At 49.1% G+C, this 21,529-nt stretch overlaps 3 protein-coding genes across 9 annotated transcripts; 1 reads left to right on the forward strand and 2 right to left on the reverse strand.

The window, feature by feature from the left end:
* The first annotated feature begins 4,424 nt into the window (after positions 1–4,424).
* Positions 4,425–13,364, forward strand: LOC112884580 (histidinol dehydrogenase, chloroplastic-like). Of its 7 annotated transcripts, XM_025950000.1 has the most exons (15): positions 8,728–9,056; positions 9,350–9,390; positions 9,489–9,835; positions 9,924–9,976; positions 10,056–10,128; positions 10,510–10,611; positions 10,706–10,807; positions 10,898–10,969; positions 11,052–11,114; positions 11,186–11,227; positions 11,537–11,596; positions 11,702–11,812; positions 11,976–12,146; positions 12,267–12,357; positions 12,465–13,364. In XM_025950000.1, the coding sequence occupies exons 3-15, from the start codon at positions 9,743–9,745 to the stop codon at positions 13,154–13,156; spliced, it is 1,725 nt and encodes a 574-aa protein (XP_025805785.1). In that variant the 5' UTR covers positions 8,728–9,056; positions 9,350–9,390; positions 9,489–9,742; the 3' UTR covers positions 13,157–13,364. The 7 variants fall into 7 exon arrangements, with proteins under 7 accessions (XP_025805782.1, XP_025805786.1, XP_025805785.1 ...); XM_025949997.1 differs by lacking the exons at positions 8,728–9,056; positions 9,350–9,390 and adding an exon at positions 4,425–5,043 and having other exon boundaries at positions 9,723–9,835; XM_025950001.1 differs by lacking the exon at positions 9,350–9,390 and having other exon boundaries at positions 8,727–9,056; positions 9,723–9,835.
* LOC112884582 (amino acid permease 3-like) lies at positions 5,469–7,623 on the reverse strand. Its single transcript, XM_025950004.1, has 3 exons — positions 6,799–7,623; positions 6,553–6,695; positions 5,469–6,452 (listed from the first exon to the last, which is right to left on the reverse strand). The coding sequence occupies exons 1-3, from the start codon at positions 7,451–7,453 to the stop codon at positions 5,817–5,819; spliced, it is 1,434 nt and encodes a 477-aa protein (XP_025805789.1). The 5' UTR covers positions 7,454–7,623; the 3' UTR covers positions 5,469–5,816.
* Positions 13,365–19,450: 6,086 nt separating the features above from the next.
* LOC112887349 (amino acid permease 3-like) lies at positions 19,451–21,529 on the reverse strand. The gene is made up of 3 exons (XM_025953492.1): positions 20,716–21,529; positions 20,479–20,621; positions 19,451–20,389 (listed from the first exon to the last, which is right to left on the reverse strand). The coding sequence occupies exons 1-3, from the start codon at positions 21,383–21,385 to the stop codon at positions 19,754–19,756; spliced, it is 1,449 nt and encodes a 482-aa protein (XP_025809277.1). The 5' UTR covers positions 21,386–21,529; the 3' UTR covers positions 19,451–19,753.

Here is a 21,529-nt window from a genome sequence, read left to right on the forward strand (position 1 = left end):
TATCGCCGGAGGCGCGTGCCGCAGGTCGGCACGCAACGACGACGCGCCGCGAGCTGCAGGACGGCGGAAACGACCACGGCCCCTGGCGACGCCCATCGGGCCCGCAATAATGCACGCGCTCGATCGATTTATTTGGCTCGTGGCGGCTGATTGCTGGCTCGCCGGCCCATATGATGATATGATTAGGCCGTATTTTTTTGCATTTTAGCTTTTTTTAAAAAAAATTTACATTTGGATCGCTAGAGAAGGTACGTCCGAATTTGGACCCTGGTGTCGGCGTCGTGACCCATGTGCCGAGGTATCTAGCTCAGCACCCACCTAGCGCCGACGTGGCGTGGCGCCAACCTCGCTGGCGCAAATCGTGGCGTTGAGCTGGCAACCATAACGCCGCCCCTCCCCCTATCCGAGACTTCATCCCATATTTCTTACCCCATCTCGATTTTTCTGTCTCTCCCCCACTCGTCCAACCTCATCAATCGACGTATTTGATTTTAAAAATTTTGATTTGATCCATAGATCTTCAAAAGTAAGGTATCCTCTCTTCCCTCCTCAATTTTTACGTATTGATTTGATCTTCAAGCAGGGCGCCGAGGCAAGAAAAGCTAATTAAAAAAACTTACGGGAGGGCCGGGCGGACGAGGCCGCGCGCGGGCTGGCGGCCGTGCCGGTGCTCGCGCAGCGGCCGTAGGAGGAGCGAGTAGAGGCGGAGGGGGGGGGGGGGGGCGAGCGCCAGCCGGGTGGCGTGCGCAGAGGAGAAGGCGGGGCGGCGAGCGGCGGCCTGCTTGCCTCGGCGCCCTGCTTGCGCATGCGGAGGAGGAGGAATAAGCGGAGGTGGCGAGAGCCGGCCGGATGCGCGGCTGGCAAGCGACGGCCGACGAGCGGAGTGAAGGCGAGAGAGTGGAGAGAGAGGAGGACGACGAGAGGAGAGAAGGCGCCATAGGGTACATGGCGCCGAGCTCGGCGTCATGATCTGTAGCGCCGAGCCAGCTGACACGTATCCGCCACCTCAGTAGCTGAGCCGGATACCTCGGCACCGTGACTCATGGCGCCGAGACGTCTTATCTTGGCGCCATGAGTCACGACGCCGAGTCTCAGGATACAAATTCGGAAATACGTTCTCCAAGGATCCAAATATGATTTTTTTAAAAAAAGTTTAAATTGCAAAAAGTACGGTATGTTTAGGAGTAGAGATAGTACATGTATGGAGGGCAGGCCACTGGGCATTCGCGAGGCAGCAGTGAGGCTGCCAGCAAACGCGCGCCACACAGTACCGCGGCGTCGACGGGACGGACTCCTCGATCGGTCGCCCTGATGACGCGGGCGCGGGCCACCGGAGGTAAGGTAGGCACCGGCCGGCGCGCGTATCTCGTCGTTGCGCCGCCGTACGTCGCTCCAACTAAGCTTCATTTCGGCGCACGTATGTACTGCGTGCCTACCCACCACCATGATCGATCGGTTCCACACGACGAAAGCTACAGCACATACGTAATCAAAAAACGAAAACGACGATGGGGAACGGAAGAAGGAGGCTTGCAAGGCTCTACCACCCACCCGTGCAAACTAGGACCAGCAGTACTACTGCTACCTAACCGGACCTTCCGTCCCTCTGTCCGACGACGGCGACCAATCGACCGAGACTCGAGAGTAGTTGTTATCCGTCAGCCGCCCGCTGTCCCGCCGCTTCTCCCGAAGCTCCCCTCTAGTAGTCTCCAGCACCAGATCGATCGAGGCAGCGTGGTTATCAAAGACCGGCCGGTACACACCGTTGGCTTGGCTGCATGCTGCCTCCCTCGCTACATACATACACAGCCGCCGGCCGGCACGCGCAGCACACTCGCTCGCCGTTGACCTCCGACGGACATGCTAAATTAAAGCTAGGCGCATGATGTGTGCCGGCGATTGATGGAGTTGACTCTCCAAGAAGCTCCCACCACCGTTCGCTACTCTCTTTCCTTTGCTAGCTACCACTAAGGAGCTAGTCGTCACTGCTACTCCCTAGTGTGCGACTCCACTGTGCCGTGCGCCGGCACACATGCATGCAACGGTACCGGCACTACGGTCTGGCGTTCCACCTAGATATATAGACTAGTGTACTAAGTGGCAACAACGAGCGTTAACCTAGGCTACGGGAAAGGCATACAATGATCGGTCGTGCCGTTGCCATATCGTCCCCATCTTTCTTGCTCCACCTCGAGTAGTCCATGCACCACTTATTAGCTACAGCCTACAATAGGAATCGATCCCGCGTGCGTGCCTGCCGTCTGCCATGGATCTCGTAATAAAGCTAAGGTTGCCTACTTGTGGTGGGGTACAAGGATGGTGCGGACTGCAAGATCCAAGTCACAATATATTATCTTCTTTTGGAAATGGTGAGATTTTGGGAAACTATTGGAGTATATTTTCTTCCTAACAGTAACTTTTTTTAACGAACCAGGTAGGATAGCTGCCGATTATATTAAAAAGAAAGAACAAGTTCAGACTCGCAACACAACAACCATCAACAACACCACCACCGGCTAACACGACCGCACAACTGCTCTTGAACATGACTCAACAACAACCGGTTGGATTGGGGCATCAACACGGTTGCACAACTCAATTCGACTCCACACAAAACCACCACGCCGCGCCGCCACTGCCCAAGAAGAAGCCGACAAGCAGCCCAACTCGCGAGTGCCATCGTTCCTGACGATGTCCCACGCCAACCAGTCGCTCTGGCCGCCGCAATCCGCTACAAGCCAAGTAGCCACCACCACTCCTTCACTGTGCCACCATCATCTTCAGATCACGCACACATGATTGCCGAGACGCCGTACGGCCTTGCGCTGGCAGAAATCAGCTGAGGAGGCCACCTCCACACCACACCGAAAGAGCCAACACCATGCAGGACCCCTCGCTGAACTACCGCTACCATACCATGCACATCAAACAGCTAAAACATCATGCCGGATCCTAGAACTCTGAGACAACTCAAACACGTGGGGGCCTCGCCACATCCATCGCCGCACACCACTCCTTGGACACTCCACCTTAAAGCGCACTGGGGCTCTCGCCACTCCCGCCGCTGGACTCGCCAAGGATCTTGGCTTGCATCGCCATCGAGGGTGACATAGTAGCACACTCCACCTTAAAGCGCACGGGGCTCTCGCCACTCCGCCGCTGGACTCGCCAAGGATCATGGCTTGCATCGTCGTCGAGGGTGACATAGGAGCACTAAGCCACTCCAAAACCTCACCTCCGTTGTGCCACCGCTGCGGACAGAAAACCTCCAGAGACACGGCTCATCCTCGCTGCCCAGGTCGGATTGGAACATCGACCCAGACCTCAACTCACTCTGCCTGGTCGGATTGGGAAATCGACCGAAGCCTTTGCACAGCCTTATCGATCGAATTGGATCCTTGACGCGAGCCGCACCAACACAAGCAACGATGTTTTTTTAGCACACCCTGTCGATGGCCGTCATCGCCATCTGGATAAGCCTGATGTCGCCTTCAAGAAGCTCATGTCGCCGAAGGCGCCGTCGACACCAACCTTAGATGGGTTGGGTTTTCACTCGCAACAGCCGGCACGGAGAGGTGGAGAGGTGCAAAAGGACGCCTCCAAGGAGGGAACGACGTCCGCAGACGTCACCATCCAAGCTTTCGCCAGTACCTCGGTCAAGCCCCGAAGGAACGACAGCAGTCCTGACCGCGGCCGTCAAGAGTGGTGCAGGTGACCAAAACGGACGTCCTCATCGTCACCTGGCACCACTGCAGGCGCGCCCCACCGGCCGCCCAGGCCATGGTCGCCGTCGCACCAAGGTCCAGGAAGAGCAGATCCGGCGGCTGAGGGTGCGGATCCGGCCACAAGTAGCCGGGATCGGCCGCCGCTGCCATGTACGGGCAAGCCACCAAGAGAGGGCGAGGTGGAGGAAAGGAGAGAAAGAGGGGAGGTGGAGCCCTGCGCTGGGCTTGCGGCAGCCGCTCCGACGGCGGTGCTCGTGGAGAGGGGGGGGGGGTTCCACCCAAGCCGACCTAGGGGGAGCGACGCGGTGGAGGGATGTTGACTGGAAAAAGGCAGCAGAATCCCACATTGTCATTAACTGATGTGGCACCGTAAAAGAGCTCGATCTCTGGACTCGATCAGGAATTGAACAACCCATCCAACTCGAACTGTATGCTGCTTCCAATCGCAAGCAATACAAATCCAAGATCTCATCAACAAGACAAGTCGACAACTAAATCGACAGCGATAACACACGGGGGGCAAAGATCCGATCCGAGGCGCGCGCGGCCATCCCGCGGATTCCAATCTCTCCCGAACCGTCCGTCCGTTAATTCGGATCCGGTCCTCTTCGGCCGGAAAAAGCATGATCCCCCTCGCTGCCAGAAAAGAAAGAACAAGAAGGAAAGGGGACCCATCCATCCATCGGAACGAAGCCGATCGAAAGCAACACAAATGGTCCAGGAGAGCTTCCGTTCCCGACTATTCCCGTCCGGCCTGTCTGACCACCCGTTTCCTCTTTGGATCCAGGCTTATCATCATCATCTGTCTATCATATCTATCTATCCCTCTGTCTATACCTAAGATTCTCCACTTTCTTCACATCGGCAGCATGTTCCTCTTCGGCAGAGATTAATGGAAGCTATAGGCTTCCAGCTGAATGATTGCTGCTTCCAGAGCCTTTGCCTGTGGTCGATCGCCTACCTATCTTCTTATTGCTGCTGAGTTGACATCAGGGGCAAGGAGCTCAGGATCGTCGTCGAGCAGTGAAGTTTATTTCTGATGGATTTTATTTGAGATCACTTGCTGTTTGTTGTTGTCTCTTCTTTTTTTTTTCAACGAACGTTGTTGTCACTTCTGACTCCAGCGAGAGAGGAAAAAAAAGGTCTGCAAGCTCAAGCATTGCACTTGTTTGCGAATTAAAATTGTACTGGTGAAGGCCCTTTTTTTTAACGAAACAATTAAAGGCCATCTTTCGTCGAGGTATATGTTCCTGGAGCAAGTGGCTGGAGAAACGTACGGTTGATCAAAGGAGGGAGAAATGCATGGAAACCCACCAAGGTAAAAAGAGCTAATTTCTCTCATATATATTGAAGCCCCCTTTTCTAAAGGAGTTTCTCATTAAAAAAAAGGTTAGTTTCTCATTATTGAAGATATATATGATACGAGAAATAGAAACCCACAATGAAGCCATGCTTCTGTTGGAACGTTTACTCCAGGTTATAACTGAAATAATTTGAGGAGGTAGCCAAGGGCTTATCATCGGTTTTATGTAGATTTACGCTGCATGTAAAAGGATTTATAGGTTATTAGCTACTAGAAGAAACGCACATGGAACCCGCCCTGACCATCTTTTTTCAAAATGAAATTAGAAGGCATGATATTTTCCCTTCAATTTTAGAGAATCTTTGGCTTCCACTTGATTTCTCCAGCTTAAAAAATAATTTTTTAGGGAATCTATTAAACAAAAAAAATGAGCGACATGCTTCATGTGTAAGCTTTTTTTTTCTTCCCTTCATATACTTTTATCCGGTACACCAGGTTGCACGAAACAATTACAAAAATAGGACCTTGGAGAAAAAAAAAGAAAAGTCTAAAAAAGGGGGAAAGTTGTATTTTTACTCCAGACCTCTACACTAGACTCATAAACAAACACCTCCTGCCATCCTTTTCGCATCCCTTGTCCTTACAGGGAATGCGGCCAGCATGTGCACAAGGGCGCCTATTCCTTTCACCTCAATAATTCTTTAACATAAGGGCCTCGTTGCAAACATCTCACACGGTTAACAGTGTTAACCGCAATCAATGCTGCATGCACGTACGGCCAGCGACAATTAACTGCTGAACGGCCGGTAGACCTTGAGGGCGTCGATGACGTCGGCAATGGAACCGGCGGCGGCGGCGATAGAGACGATGAGGCAGCTGATGCTCAGCGTCTGGAGGCAGATCCACTTGATGCTGCCCCGCGGCACGCGGCGCTGCTTGATGTACATCTCGACGGGGAAGTAGACGGTGAGCGGCCAGAAGGAGACGGCGCCGAGGAACCCGACAACGTTGCCGAAGAAGGGGAGGAGCATGGCGACGACGGTGGTCACGCACACGAACGCCGACCGCCACGTGAGGCGGAAGAGGCTGAGCGCGAAGGGGCCCACGAGGAGCTCCCGGGAGATGAAGGCGCTGTCCGGCCAGGCCGCGGCGGCGCGGCGCTCGACGAAGGCGAAGATGGGCTGGCAGAAGACCTGGTAGGCGCCGACGAGGTGCACGACGATGGCGATGTTGGCGATGTCCAGCAGCCAGAAGGGCTCGTAGAAGCCGAACCCCGTGAGGAGGTTGTCCGGCGCCGCGTCGCCGAACGCGGCGTACCCCATGCACCCGCACAGCATGTAGAAGACGGTCGTCGTCGCCACGCTCAGCCGCGTCGCCTTCTGCATCACCTTAGCCTCAGACGGCGGCGGCGCCTTGATGGTGTCCTGATGAAGAGTTGAAACAGAGCAGCCTTGATTAGGTACAGTCTACAGAGTAGTATCAAGTTGAAGAAATCAGAGCAGAGCACTTGAGGCTTTTTCTTACTTGGATTTCGATGAGGATGTTGGAGAAGGAGTAGGCGAAGGCTATGTCACCGAAGGCCTGCAGGCTGTGCCAGATCTTCTGCGTGGAGGAGACGTCGGCGCCGATGCTGATGCCGGTGAGGCTTCCCTTGAATCCACCGTTGGCTGCAATTCCACGGATTTAGTACCCGTCAGTAACTAATTAAGAATGGATTGATCAATAAAAAAGACGCAATCTTTTAGCAGTCCGATTGAACCGTGAACTTACAGATGGTCTGTGCGATGCCGAGGGCGAGGCCGATGGAAGAGTAGGTGAAGGACATGACGGCGGCGACGATGGAGAGCCACCAAATCTGATCGAAGTCTGGTATCTGCGAGAAGAGGATCTGCACGATGCCGAAGAGGATCATGTAGGGGTTGCTGGAGCTCTTGCACGGGTCTCCGTGCCCGTTCTTGTGGAAGCACCCCGCCCTCCTGATGGCCTGCATGCTGATGGAGGACGCGATGGTGTACCCGATGGCGACGCCGACGAGGTTGGCGTACTGTATCACGCCGCAGAATGCGACCTTGGCGCCGCCGAGGTTGGAGCGCACGGCGTCCATGTAGGTGTAGTTGCGCTTCCCCGTGTCCGGGTCGCCGGTCCGGTAGCACTCGGCGAGCAGCGTGGCGGTGTAGTAGGTGACGAAGGCGAAGAGCAGCATGGCGGCGGGGCCGGCGACCCAGCCGAGCTGCGCGATGGCCCAGGCCAGCGAGAGCACGCCGGAGCCGATGACGGCCGTGATGATGTGGGCGCTGGCCGTCCAGACCGTGCCCGTGCGGCGGGGGCGGCCGTCGTCGTCCAGCCACTCGGCGGCGCCGGAGTTCCCGGCCTCCACCGACACCTCCATCGGCGCCACGTGCTTGGGGCCGTTGTGCGACGCCATGGACCACCAGTACGGAGCTCGCACCCTCTGGTTTCTTGTCTCCTCCAAGCGAGTGAGCAACCGACCGCGGCTGCTGGAACCGGGGAGCAAGCTGGGCTAGGAGATGCTCGTCCTTGGGTGCTCAGGCTGTGGTGTGCGGCGAGGTGAGCGAGCGGTGGTGTGCGGTGGCGGAAGGGGAGAGTGGAGGCTTTATATAGAGGAAGAGATCAGGGGAGGCAAGAGTCTTGTCTCTCGCCGCGGGAGCGCGTGGAGGCCGGTCAGCGGCGGGCGGGGCGTCTCTGTCTCTCTCTCTCTCTCTCTCTCTCTCTCTATTCCCTTTCCTTTTTCTCATTTTTTGGAAGAAATTTTCTCATTTTGTTTTGAGCGGCAAAATAAAATAGAAATGTTGTGTACACGACATCACTCTATCTTGCTGGTTGGAGCTTTGCGCTGGCTTTGAACTGCTGGAGACGCCGCTGGTGAGGTCAGATCATGGTGTGCTAAAAAATTTAAGATGCCCGGAGAGGAAAAAACAAGCGCTCGTGAGAGTGCGAGTTGTGAGACTCTCATGATCTTTGGATGCATGTGGCTGTACAAAATGGTTTTGAGTTCATACTGCGTTCTACGATTAGGTGCTCCAAAAATACTCCCACTGAATTGGCTACTCAATCACATTCAATGAAATAATCCACTAGAGAATCTGATTCTTCGAATTTGTTTTGCCTTTCCAGTACACGCCAAAGCCTTCTGAATTATTTGGAGAAAGTACAATAAAACTTTGGATTTTTTTAATGAAAGTATAACTCTTTCTTTATTACGAAACACGGTACATATGCTCACGTATACGTACAAACACTCAATCTCTTGGCCTCCCTTATGAAAGTATAGCCTTTCGCTAAAATATAAAATTTAATGTACAAAGTCTACGCAGGGATATTCATTTTGACTGTAAAAAGATTTTTTTTCTCTCACCACAAGATAATATGGTCACGACTAAGCATTTGCAAGCCAAAACTTGATGCCACGATTGGGCAAAATATTGTCATCCGAAGAGAGTAAATACAATTGTTATAAAAAAGGTGTTCATTATTTCTCTCATCATATTCCCCCAACCATTATTTCAGGATTTTGAATGACATTGGAACTGATAATTAGCAGCATCGTTCGATTTCAAATTGAATTTGAATGCCATGAACTACAAATAAAATGAACCATCGTATCCACAGAGAGATATGAATGAATCAGAAAAAATGGCATATGGATCGGCAAAACAAAAAACGTCAAGCGGAATCACTCCAGTGTAGGGTAATTTTTGGCTGAACCTATCGCCATCCAATCTGCCTGCTCCCCTTGGCCCACCGCGCCTCCTCTTCCCAGGTGCTGAAGCGCCGCCGCCCCGCGCCCGCCCTCCGGCCTCCGCACCTCCGCGGCCCCTTCCTGCTATCCTGCTGCACCTCCTCCGCCCGCGCCCGTCGCTGCTGCCCTGCTCCCTGCTCTCCCCCGCGGCCTCGCCTCGGAGTGCCAAGCAGCCGCCGGACGGCCGGAGCTAGGGTTTCGGCCGAAAATCGCTGCGGCCAGGGCGCCGGTCTGTTCGCCGTCTTCGTCTCTCTCATCGCATTCAGTGGTGAGCTCTAATTTCACCTCTCTTTTCAATTTTTGCCCAATCCAATTTTTGCATTTTTGCCTGATATGTAAATTGGATGTTATCTGCTACCGATAGTGTTGGGACTTGAGAGAGCATGAAGAACGTAAGACCTTATCTTAGAACTATTTATTGTAATGTATGCAAGTTTCTAAAAATATTTGTGCTATGTGTACCGTGGTTTTAGTTCATTTATGTTTGTATGCATATTTTGTACTTGTATACCGTATTGTGTATTGGATTATACCGAATTGCATGTTGAAAAATTTGGTCAGGACTACCCCAGGTTTGAATGCTGGTTCCGCCACTGGATACGGTTCGTCTCTCCCTCCACTTCGCTCCCCTTGCCGAGCTCGATTTCTGTTCAATTTTCGCGCTCCCTCCCCTTGCCTCTGACACTTGCGAACGCTCCAGAATTGGATCGTGCTCTGTTGATGGGCAGCTTGCGCGATCCACCGGCGCCGGCGCCGCTCGTTGGGAGAGTTAGGGTTTTACGTGGTTCTGGGCTCCATTTTGCCTCCGCCAGAGTCCTCAAACCCAGAGATGCGCGCTTGTTGGATTACATCCTTTTGCAGTTGCTGCCAGCAACTGGTTCCTAATGTTGCTGGCTAACTTCCGTGGAACGGCGTGTTGCTTCCTGATGTTCAGGGTTGACTGCCAGTAGCGTGATGAAGTCGTATAGGCTGTCCGAGCTCAGCGACGCCGAGCTTAGGGGCCTCAAGGCTCGTCCCCGCATTGACTTCTCGTCCATATTCGGCACGGTAAGATGAGATGGGGATTAATCATGGTACTGAAGTCCAGTATTGTTTCATAGCCTGAGACCCATGGGATTCTGTCTGGTACAATCAGGTGAATCCAATTGTTGAGGATGTCCGTGTCAGAGGCGATGCTGCTGTTAAGGAGTAAGTGTTGCTGTTATGGATGGCTTTTTCTTCGATGAATGAAACATTATGCTTAATTTTCTGGGTTTGGTTGGTCCAGTTATACAGAAAAGTTTGACAAGGTCACACTTGATGATGTTGTTGTGTGTGTTATCGATCTCCCAGATGCAGAGGTAGTTATCCTGTTATTTGCAACTTAGTTCTGCAATTTCATCAGTACAAATCATGTACTATATGAAGTATTCAATGATTCTCCATGCATTGTGTTGTTTCTTCTCTTTGAACTTCTGGTCGGATGTGATACCTATCTCTGCAGTTAAACATGTATTTCTAGGATGGTGTGATATATGATTTTGTTAGTTACCTATTTGTTCAATAGCTGCAACTCCAGGCTTTAGCGACTTGCACTGACCACTAAGAGCTTTTGAATCCTTAGAAGTATGTGCAAGTGATGTTAATAAGTTTTAATTTTTCGTGCAAATGGTGCTTATGTTTATGTTGTTTCTCTTATTTGCTATATGAGCTTGGTTGTCTTACCTACGCAAGTACTGCAGCTTGATCCAGCTGTGAAGGAAGCCTTCGACGTTGCATATGACAATATATATGCCTTCCATGTTTCACAAAAATTACCCGAGAAGACAGTTGAGAATATGAAAGTAAGAGTTGTGTCAAATGTTTCTATTTACAATTTTTCACCTTTCCTGTATGCTCTTTGTTAATTATATATGCCCATTTCATGAATATATGAAGGGGGTAAGATGTAAAAGAATAACAAGATGCATTGGCTCTGTTGGGCTGTATGTCCCAGGTGGCACTGCCGTCTTGCCTTCAACTGCGTTGATGCTTGCTGTGGTATGCTTGCCTCTGCTCAATCCTCTTAACTGAACTGATTGTAATGATTCGCTATTCAGAACTTCTCAAAATGGTTTCTCCTTCTGCCAGCCTGCACAGATTGCTGGATGCAAAACTATTGTTCTTGCCACACCCCCTAGTCGTGATGGTAGCATATGCAAGGTACACTTTTGGGACATGAAACTACACCAGTACTTTTTCAGCAATTGTTTGATGGAGACCTAGACACTTTTATTTCCTGCAGGAGGTTCTTTACTGTGCAAAAAAAGCTGGTGTCACACACATACTGAAAGCTGGAGGAGCTCAGGTAGTAGCAGACTTGAGATTGTCTTGTGCTCCATTATTTAGTTCAGTGCACTTAATGGTGGTTACTTTCAGGCAATCTCAGCTATGGCATGGGGAACTGCGTCGTGCCCAAAGGTATTTGAAGTACATAAACTTCTTGGTTACATGTTTAAAATCAGTAGTGATTTTTTTTTCTGTTTATTGTCTCGCCTATATCTAATTGGCTTCTGCTTGTTAATAACTCTACTAGGACTTAATAACTTACACTTTTATGGGGCATGCCATGTTCTTAGTGCTTTAAATTCCGCTCAAAGAACCTGTTAACATATGGACATCTTGGCTCACCATGTTCTACAGCAGCTATTTATTTTTTATATATATTTACTGTACATTGCGATGCAAGTTTTGCATAAACCTTTGCTAACTGTTTTTCTGCCTCTGCAGGTTGAGAAGATTTTTGGGCCTGGTAACCAGTATGTAACAGCTGCCAAAATGATTCTTCAGGTTTGCTCTGTTCTTTCCATGTTGTGTAAAACTTGACCATTATCTGCCTAGCACATCTTTTCTACGTGCAGCAACTTTGTGGTTCTTATTCTTGTTTGACTGCAGAACAGTGAAGCTATGGTATCTATAGACATGCCTGCTGGGCCTTCTGAAGTTTTAGTCATTGCCGATAAATATGCAAACCCAGTTCATGTTGCTGCTGATTTGTTATCTCAGGTACTGGTATTCTCTTAATTGTTCTAGTCTTATTTTCACTGCTAAATGGTGTAGATGTCATGTTTCTCATTGAAATACTGAATTTCGTTGTAGGGTGCTACCCCTATTGGCATACCATGTTCATGATGTTTATCATTACAGTTAGCTGCCTTTTTTTTGGTAGGCAGAGCACGGCCCTGATAGTCAAGTTGTTCTAGTTATTGCTGGAGATGGTGTTGATTTGGATGCCATTGAAGCAGAAGTTAGCAAGCAGTGCAATGCTCTTCCAAGAGGTGAATTTGCCTCAAAAGCACTTAGCCACAGTTTCACTGTGTTTTCCAAAGATATGGTTGAGGTAATTTCATTCCTGCTTCCTGCCATGTCTTAAACCTGACCCATCTGTGTAGCAAGTGCATCGCCATTCTACTGTGACCTCAACAGCCCCAATTCCGACCTTTGTTTGTCCCTTTTCCAGGCCATATCATTCTCAAATTTGTATGCCCCTGAGCATCTGATCATCAATGTAAAGGATGCTGAGCAGTGGGAGGAGTTAATCGAGAACGCAGGTAGGCATATGTTCTTTGCTGCTTTGTTGACATTGATCCTTATCCTTTTCTTTGCCACCCCTTGTGCACATAAATCTCGATCTAAATATTCAGCTTCCATATGGCAGGTTCAGTTTTCTTGGGCCAATGGACTCCAGAGAGTGTGGGCGATTATGCGAGTGGAACGAACCATGTCCTTCCAACCTACGGTTATGCGAGGATGTACAGTGGTGTGTCACTGAATTCTTTCCTCAAATACATTACTGTCCAATCCCTAACAGAGGAAGGGCTGAGAAAGCTGGGTCCGTACGTCGCAAAGATGGCTGAAGTCGAAGGGCTCGAGGCGCACAAGAGAGCCGTTACCCTGAGGCTGCAAGAGGAGCATGACGCGGAGGAGGAAGATGTTCCTCCTTGTTTTGAGGTCCCAGCCGAAGACAGCCCTAGGAGCACAAGTAGCAACAAGAGGGGCAGCAGCACAAGCACAACTGGGGCCAGTCATTCAAAGAAGAGCAAGAGCGCGTACTTCAACATGTTCAGATCCATGGTGAAGCAGAACTCAGAAGTTAGTGGGGCGAAGCTTCAAATGATGAAGGAGAGGCAGGCAGAGAAGAAGATGAAGGAACAGCAGGAAAGCACCCAGCATGAAGCTGTGATCCAGTGCGCCCTGGAAGCTGGGATTGAGCCTGGCAGTCCAGAGTACTTGGCCCTGGGCTACCTTTGTGGAAGTGCCATCATGACGCGCTTGTTCTTTAAGTGCCAAACACCTGAACAAAGGATAGCCTTCATCAGGAGATACATGAAGGCTGAAAATTTGGACTAGTTGTCTTTCAATCTGTTGTGCACTACTGTAGACAGGATTTGGTTTCAGACTAATTTATTTCCGTGCTTGGTTGTGTGAGAATAATTTAATTTCGGCTATGGTTGTTGTGTGAGAACAATTTCATTTCGGCTATGGTTGAGGCCACTGTGACCGTCTAGCTGCTGCCATGACCCATTTTATTGTTCAAACTCGACGTGGGGTTTTGAAATTTTTCCCGATTCCTACGGGAACTGAACTGTTGATGTCTCCCAAAACAGGCACTAGGATGTTAGTAAGAGGCGTTTCAACTAGTATATCAAATAATGCTCATGTCATCCTCATCTGTTTCGCGAATAAACCTGAGCTGAACTTATTGTATCTGTAGTGTTGTTTTCCCAGTTGCCCTTTCACCAATATTTGGATGGTGCATATGTATCCATTGTGTTTACAAGCATGCATAGTAAGTAAGATTATAAAAGAATAATAAAATGGCACTAGAAGCCTCTCTGACACATGGACCAATGAGATGTTTTTCTTTGAACGTGGACCAATGGCACTAGAAGCCTCTCTGACATGATGGGAGAGATAAGAATGCCAATCCACAAATAAATGGTTTAATTAAATATATATCAAACACACATGAAGGTGTGATGCAAAATAAAATTTATTGCAACTAGATAATGATAAATATATATTTTTTAAGTATGTGTTAGACTATTTAATAGATAAAAGAAGATGTGAGATAAATAATTATAATTATTAGCTATAAGCTTTATTTTTTATTAATTCTAATTAGTCCGTGCGGGAGAACGGGTCGAGAGGCTAGTTTAGCATAATTAGCGGAAGCAGAAGCAGACAATACCCTAAGCAGGTTTATTAAATAATATGAGACCAAAACGCATTTGCACAGATTACTACACTACACAAGACTTGTTAATCATTGCTAGCTAGCTAGGGTGCGGTGGGTATCTCTGATTGATATCTTGAGGATATATAGGAAACCAAAGGATCGGAGCCACATCTACAATGGACTAGTACGCGTGATAATTGATGCATGGCAGTCTTATTCGGAGAATATAAATATCTTTTCGAGCGCTAGGCCGCTAGCTATAATGTTAGAGGATATCTTGCCCGGCCTTTGCACTTTTACACGTGGCCTTGCTGTTCCCTTCTTGCTCCTTTAATTTGGATTTGGAATAAAATCTTTGTGGATTGAGTAATATGTCCAGCTAGCTTCTCATGATTATTATTCACTGGATAACTAACTGATTATGCTATACTACTAGCTATGCTGCACGAGGGTGAAGTGAAAGTGAAAGTAAAAGTGAAAGTGAAAGTGAAAGTGAAAGTGAGCACTAAACCTGAACTTGATCAGCTCACTATTAGCTAGCGTCAACAGAGAATCCGCACGTTTGTTTCGTCCAACACACTGGCAAATCTGTTCCATCTGCTGTCGACATATACAGCACATCTTCCAGTGGAGTTACACGTTCCTTAATGCTGGTTGGGTTAGTACTATCTATATGCAATAATGCCCTTCTTAATTAGTTCTGCCTCCCCTAGCCTGAATGATTATATATAGTATTGATTTTATTTTCTTTGTGTACCTCAACAAGCAAATCGCTTGTGTATCACGTTGTATAGTCAACACATATATAGTTAGCTAGGTAGGTATATATCATACCCACACAGGGGTGGATCCAAGAATGTAACTTTGGGGGGGCTTTATTCCTCTTCTTCTTCCTCCTTCCTCTCATTTTCTTCTTCCTCCTCGTCCCACGGTATGCATGCCTCTACGCCGGATTATCCATAGTATGCATGCATGAGACATCTACCGTACAGACCGTGCGTCGTACACATGTGGCACCACAGAAATACACGGGCCAGCAAAGTGGCAAAATGCCCATCACACGTACTCTGCAATTAATATAAAAATAAGATTTATATCTAACAATTATAATTATCTATCCCAGTCTCTCTTTCATCTATTAAATATTCTAACCTACAATACTTTAAAGGTACATACTCATCATTATCAATGCGAGGCCGACCGACGCAAATCGCTGAGCAACATGAATGCCAAGGAGTCTAAGAATAAAATTTTACAGTTCTATATATTCTCTTCTTACTTACACCAAGCTTTTCAAAGCCAACCATAACTACCCAACTATCTGACCACATCACCGGAAAGAGCAGTTGCACCCTTTGCACATGTCATAAAGAATATATGACGATGAGGCAATGGTCATCAGCTATGTATGGATCATTAGTCTCACATCAACCTAGAGTGCAGTAACACCTTGGAGATGTGTGTATATTGCATCTTGCGGCAATGGGGGCTAGGTCAATTATTTCAGTAGATTCTTAGGTGCTGACAATAGTGACCGATGGCTCCATAATCACAATCTTGAGTGTGCAATATAGATAGCTCCATACAGTTTTTGAGTTATGTATATGACAATTCAGAGCATCTATAGCTCAAGATTGTCGCATTTCACAAGCAGAGAGGGGGGAAGGGGGCATGACATGGCTTGCAGACCACTTATAGAGCTGCTGGCCTATCAGTTGACAATTGTGCGTGTTTTGTTCAATACTAAGCATGCAGTAGCAAATTGGTTTTATCTGCTTCCTTTCTTCTTTCTGTGTAAACTCCGTCGTTCTATATAGAGCTGCTGAAAGCATGTGGCTGCCACATTGGTGAGCGATCAAGGCATAAACTACTAGAGTTCCAAACAAGTTCAACATATCTTCTGACTTCTTTTGTTATAAACAAATATATGCCCACGGTAATAAGGTGAACGGTAGCGGTGTTCACAGACACGGTGGACAATGCGTCTTGGAAAGCACAACTTGGTGTTGAGATAGCATCGAGACCTGTGCACTCAGCGATAGTTGGCAATTCGCATGATCAGTTCCAGAACTAAAGGGGATTTAACCACTACCCATTAAAGTTTGGGTTCAAAATTTAAAACTTAATTTCATTGATCTATGGTTGAATACATTGAGTCACTTAGACTTTCAATAAAAAAATCCAAGGATATTTGTCACCTGAAACTGTCAAACAAAAAAATACATTACCAGTCAAAAATTTAAAAGTTAACTATATTATGTGAAAATTCTAAATTTTTATATTACTTTTAACAAACAATAAAAATATATTTCTATATGAGGTACTATCTTTTCTTACGAATTCATATTCCATGGGAATACATCACAGAATAATTAATATGATGGATAAAATATGAACAATGTGTTGGTCTGGCATATTAGGATAACAACTACAACGACACGATTAAACAAACTTTTTGCAGAAATTTATTTTAAAGTAAAAGCAAATATTAGCATTGAAAATCTAGCTACCCGCGCTATTTGCGCGGGCCATCTCGCTAGTTAGTAATAGTAAGATGTTATTAGTCTTGAGCAGAACGCCCACAAAGAATATTTGTCACGTGCGTATACGTAGCAATTAACACGGACGCGCATACCGCTTCGACCCCACCACACTAGCTAGCGTGTGGGACACCACCTGAGGGGGATAGATCGAGCCGGTTGCTAGCTCATGTGGCTGTCAGGCTCCTGTGGTTGAGAGAGCACATCAGGAGCAGCGGATGCATGCGGATAAGTTGGTGATTGATCAGCAAGGAAGCAGTGAGCTGGTACACCACCGCACCGAGCTTGACTTATTGAGAAGTCAAGAAGGGCAGTCAACTCCTTTGACGCTCCTCTCCTGCAGTGTCAACGCACTGCCACTGCCATCATTGTAGCTAAGCCGCCAGTAGTCGTCGTCAGTCAACGCACTCTGCTGTCCAGTGCTGAGGTGAGCTGAGGCTGAAACAAAGTCAAACTGGGGGCTAGCATGCGTGCATGCGGCAGGAGAGGTAGTACTAATGTTTCTATGGATGGTTTCACTTGATACAAATAATTTTCTGAACCAGAAGCTTGATTACTGAATGAGAGTCTTTTGAAAACATTGCAACAGGTTTCGAGTTCTTGAGAACTTATCACGCGAAGAGGTTGTGCCGAAAGTTATACTGAAAACTCATGTGAAGAAGTTTTCTGTGGGAAAAAAATGTATACGCACGGATACATTATTGTCCGAAAAAGGCCATTTTTCGAAAATAAGTAGAGGGTTCTGGATAAAGGAAAACAAAACGAAATGAAGAAGAAAAGTTGGGACGCAGGAGGAACCGGCACGTGCCAATTCGCCATGGACATGGAGCTACAGCACGCGCGTGTGATGCGCGTCGATCGCGATCGAGCTGAGTGTGGTGCGGTGTGGTCCCAAATGCAAGGCAAGAAGAACAAGTAGGCAGCTACGAGTTATAGGCAACGCGCAGGCCGGCCGGCAGGCAGGCGCACCGGTCCCCACTGAATTAAAGGTGCGGTGCCGACAGGGAGATCGGAGACCTGCCATTTCCCGGCACGCATGCACAACCTCCGATCGCCGAGCAAGTGGCGGCCGGCAAGACAAGTGGATCGGACTCTCCGCCGTCCGGTCTCGCCTCGGCGGTCAAGGACGTCGTCCATCGCCGGCCCACCACCAGCGTCACCCGCCCCGCCGCCTGATGAGTCGATCCGCCTGCATCGGGTCGGGTCGCCACGACGCGCCTCCATCTGCTCGACTCAGGATCGGATAGCATAGCATCGGGTGGGAACGCACACGGTGGAGACGCTTCTTTCTTCTTCCTAGCACGCACCTCCTCGGCTGCTCCTCATTCTGTCACGACCGTCTCTCTCCCCCTCATCCTGATTCAAACGCCGGCCACTGATGATGAATCGGATGCGGCGGCAGTCGGCACGGCACGCCTGCATCGCCGCCCGCAGTGGAACACGACGACCTCTTGCAGATCGATAGATGCGGTCATATCCACGCCCACTTCAGGTCCAGGAGGAGGATCAGGAAGATGAAAGGACCGTCTCCACCTGCGTACATATCCTGTAGTCACACTCACACTCACACTCGACCTACAAAATTGGTCATTTCTGCAGACCACTCTCTCTTACCTTCTGAGCAATCAGTTAAACCAAGTCATCCTCCGGTTTTCAAGTGAAGTCGCTACACGCCTATCAGCCTATGACATGAGCATTGACCATATGGACGAGCTAGAAAATGCATACAATAATTGAGCAGGATATGAACAATCTAGTGCGTAATAGTGCTAGTGCATGTCCCAGTGCTTCAATGTCCAGAGCCATCGCTGTCGAATGCAAAGTTCCAAGCACCTTACAAAAAAGCTACTACCACCTAAGATAGCCGCAGCATATGATTGCTTCATGAACTTACCGGAAGAAAAGCCCTTTTTGACTTGTCAAGAGATTGACAAAGGATAGCAAACTGATGGACATATATAACCCAAGTCCACATCTAGCTTCAATCGATCCACCGATGAAAACGTTTTGTTTCTGGTTAGTTCATGCACACAGCTTCGTCTTCCTCCCTATGTTCTTACTTATATCCAAATGGAATACAGTATACAAAAGAAAGAAACCACATGCGTGCAAGCATCACAAGCACACAAGCTTGGTAGACACTTTGGTAGATCATCAAGGTCCAAGAAAACTGCCGAGGGTATAAAGTCGATCGATTAGGTGGCGAGGTGCTGACAAGTTTGCAGAAAACAAATGGTTTAGAACTTTGTTGTTGAAATGTAGTGCATGCAGTATACAGTCGTCGCTTTCCATGGGAGAAAGGTGATGCTACAATAAGATGGATGGATTCGTCAAAAAAGGTCACGGCAACTTGCATTGGCATGCATGTATGGTCCAAGGCATCGCATAGTAGTTCAATCATATGAGTACTAAAAAATATATGTCTAGTCCTAAAAAAGGTGGTTTAATCATATGAACTGATCAAGCGAAGAAGAACCATAATGTCATAGTGATGGAAGAAGACCAATCCCTCCTAATTTGACTATATCCAGAATCTATCTCTTTGACAATGAGAGTTCTTTTCCATTATATTTTATCTAGTTAAAAAAATCATAACCATAAGGAACTGCTTTTAAATATGACATAACTCACATGTTCTTCGACTAACTGTTGATCAAAGGGTGAACTTGGACCGTAAAAGTACACCATAAAAGATGAATGCAGGGAGTACAAGGCCCAAAGTCTTGAAAGTTTTCATGCCTAGTTCTATTGAAGCATGGTATTCTATTTGATTATGCCATGTAAATACTATAAAATTCATGTGAAGTTGGGATTACAGGCCCTGTTTTCTAGCTATATAAAGTGGTAAAACTTAATTTCTTAAACTTTGGAAGAACAAATATCGGTCGTCGAAAGACAAAGAAAATCCTTTTTGGGCTTTGAAGCTGACTGACACCCAGAAAAAAAATATATATCTCAGAGGCTCTTTCATACATGACAAGCGGCCAAAAGTATTGCAGCTTACTGCTAATGTAGGGAGGAATATACCTAATCTACAATAAAAAAAAGTTAGGAAGACATAGTTGCAGGTAGAACAAGATCCTGCCTACTAGAACCACGTACGTACTGGAGGAATACAAGGCAGTCCGCCTCGCCACTCTTAGTATGCGAAAATAGTCTGGTGATTTGGTGTAGTTGCTCAGGGTCGTCCTCCCATTTTACATAGATCCTTGAGGTTCTTGTACCACGTTAACCGCTGAACGGCCGGTAGACCTTGAGGGCGTCGATCACGTCGGCGATGGAACCGGCGGCGGCGGCGATGGACACGATGAGGCAGCTGACGCTGAGCATCTGGAGGCAGATCCACTTGGTGCTGCCCCGCGGCACGCGGCGCTGCCTGATGTACATCTCGACGGGGAAGTAGACGGTGAGCGGCCAGAAGGAGACGGCGCCGAGGAACCCGACCACGTTGCCGAAGAAGGGCAGGAGCATGGCGACGACGGTGGTCACGCACACGAACGCCGACCGCCACGTGAGCCGGAACACGCTGAGCGCGAAGGGGCCGACGCGGAGCTCCCGGGAGATGAAGGCGCTGTCCGGCCACGCGGCGTTGGCGCGGCGCTCGACGAAGGCGAAGATGGGCTGGCAGAAGACCTGGTAGGCGCCAACGAGGTGCACGACGATGGCGACGTTGGCGACGTCCAGCAGCCAGAAGGGCTCGTAAAAGCCGAACCCGGTGAGGAGGTTATCCGGCGCCGCGTCGCCGAACGCGGCGTACCCCATGCACCCGCACAGCATGTAGAAAACGGTGGTTGTTGCCACGCTCACGCTCGTTGCTTTCTTCATCACCTTCGCCTCAGACGGCGGCGGCGCCTTGATGGTGTCCTGAAGAATCAGACTAGCTCTGGTTAGAAACAGATGAATCAAGTTGAAGAGAACATAGCAGTAGAACAGTAGAAGTGACGGTTGCTTACTTGAATTTCGATGAGGATGTTGGAGAAGGAGTAGGCGAAGGCTATGTCACCGAAGGCCTGCAGGCTGTGCCAGATCTTCTGCGTAGAGGTGACGTCAGCTCCGATGCTGATGCCGGTGAGGCTGCCCTTGAATCCACCATTGGCTGCAATTACATTAATTGAGCAGATGTCAGGAACTAAGAATCGATCAACCACTTCACGAGTATCTTGTGCAATCCGATTGAATCAAGAACTTACAAATGGTCTGGGCGATTCCTAGGGCGAGCCCGATGGAAGAGTAGGTGAAGGACATGACGGCGGCGACGATGGAGAGCCACCAAATCTGATCAAAGTCCGGTATCTGCGAGAAGAGGATCTGGACAACGCCGAAGAGGATCATGTACGGGATGCTCGAGCTGTTGCAGGGGTCGCCGTGGCCATTGGTGTGGAAGCATCCTGCTCTCCTGATGGCCTTCATGCTGATGGACGACGCGATGGTGTACCCGATGGCAACGCCGACGAGGTTGGAGTACTGTATCACGCCGCAAAACACCACCTTGGCGCCGCCGAGGTTGGAGCGCACGGCGTCCATGTAGGTGTAGTTGCGCTTGCCCGTGTCGGGGTCGCCGGTGCGGTAGCACTCGGCGAGCAGCGTGGCGGTGTAGTAGGTGACGAAGGCGAAGAGCAGCATGGCGGCGGGACCGGCGACCCAGCCGAGCTGCGCGATGGCCCAGGCGAGAGAGAGCACGCCGGAGCCGATGACGGCCGTGATGATGTGCGCGCTGGCCGTCCAGACCGTGCCCGTGCGGCGGGGGCGGCCGTCGTCATCGAGCCGGTCGGCCTCCTGGAAGTTCCCGGCCTCCACCGACACCTCCATCGGCGCCACCGCCACCTCGTGCTTGTTGTTCGCTCCGTCGTGCACTGCCATGGCCACTGGCCAAGAGAACTCCCGCCCTCTCTGGGCTAGTGGGTATCGGAAGAGCGCAGCAGGCAGGTGATGCTACCGTTTGCGAGTGATGAGGCTGAGAGGTGAGGCGAGAGAGGCTGTGTGGGAGAAGAGAGGGGAGGGGGC

This window comes from Panicum hallii, chromosome 3 (genome assembly GCF_002211085.1).
Source record: "Panicum hallii strain FIL2 chromosome 3, PHallii_v3.1, whole genome shotgun sequence".
Classification (NCBI taxonomy): domain Eukaryota; kingdom Viridiplantae; phylum Streptophyta; class Magnoliopsida; order Poales; family Poaceae; genus Panicum; species Panicum hallii.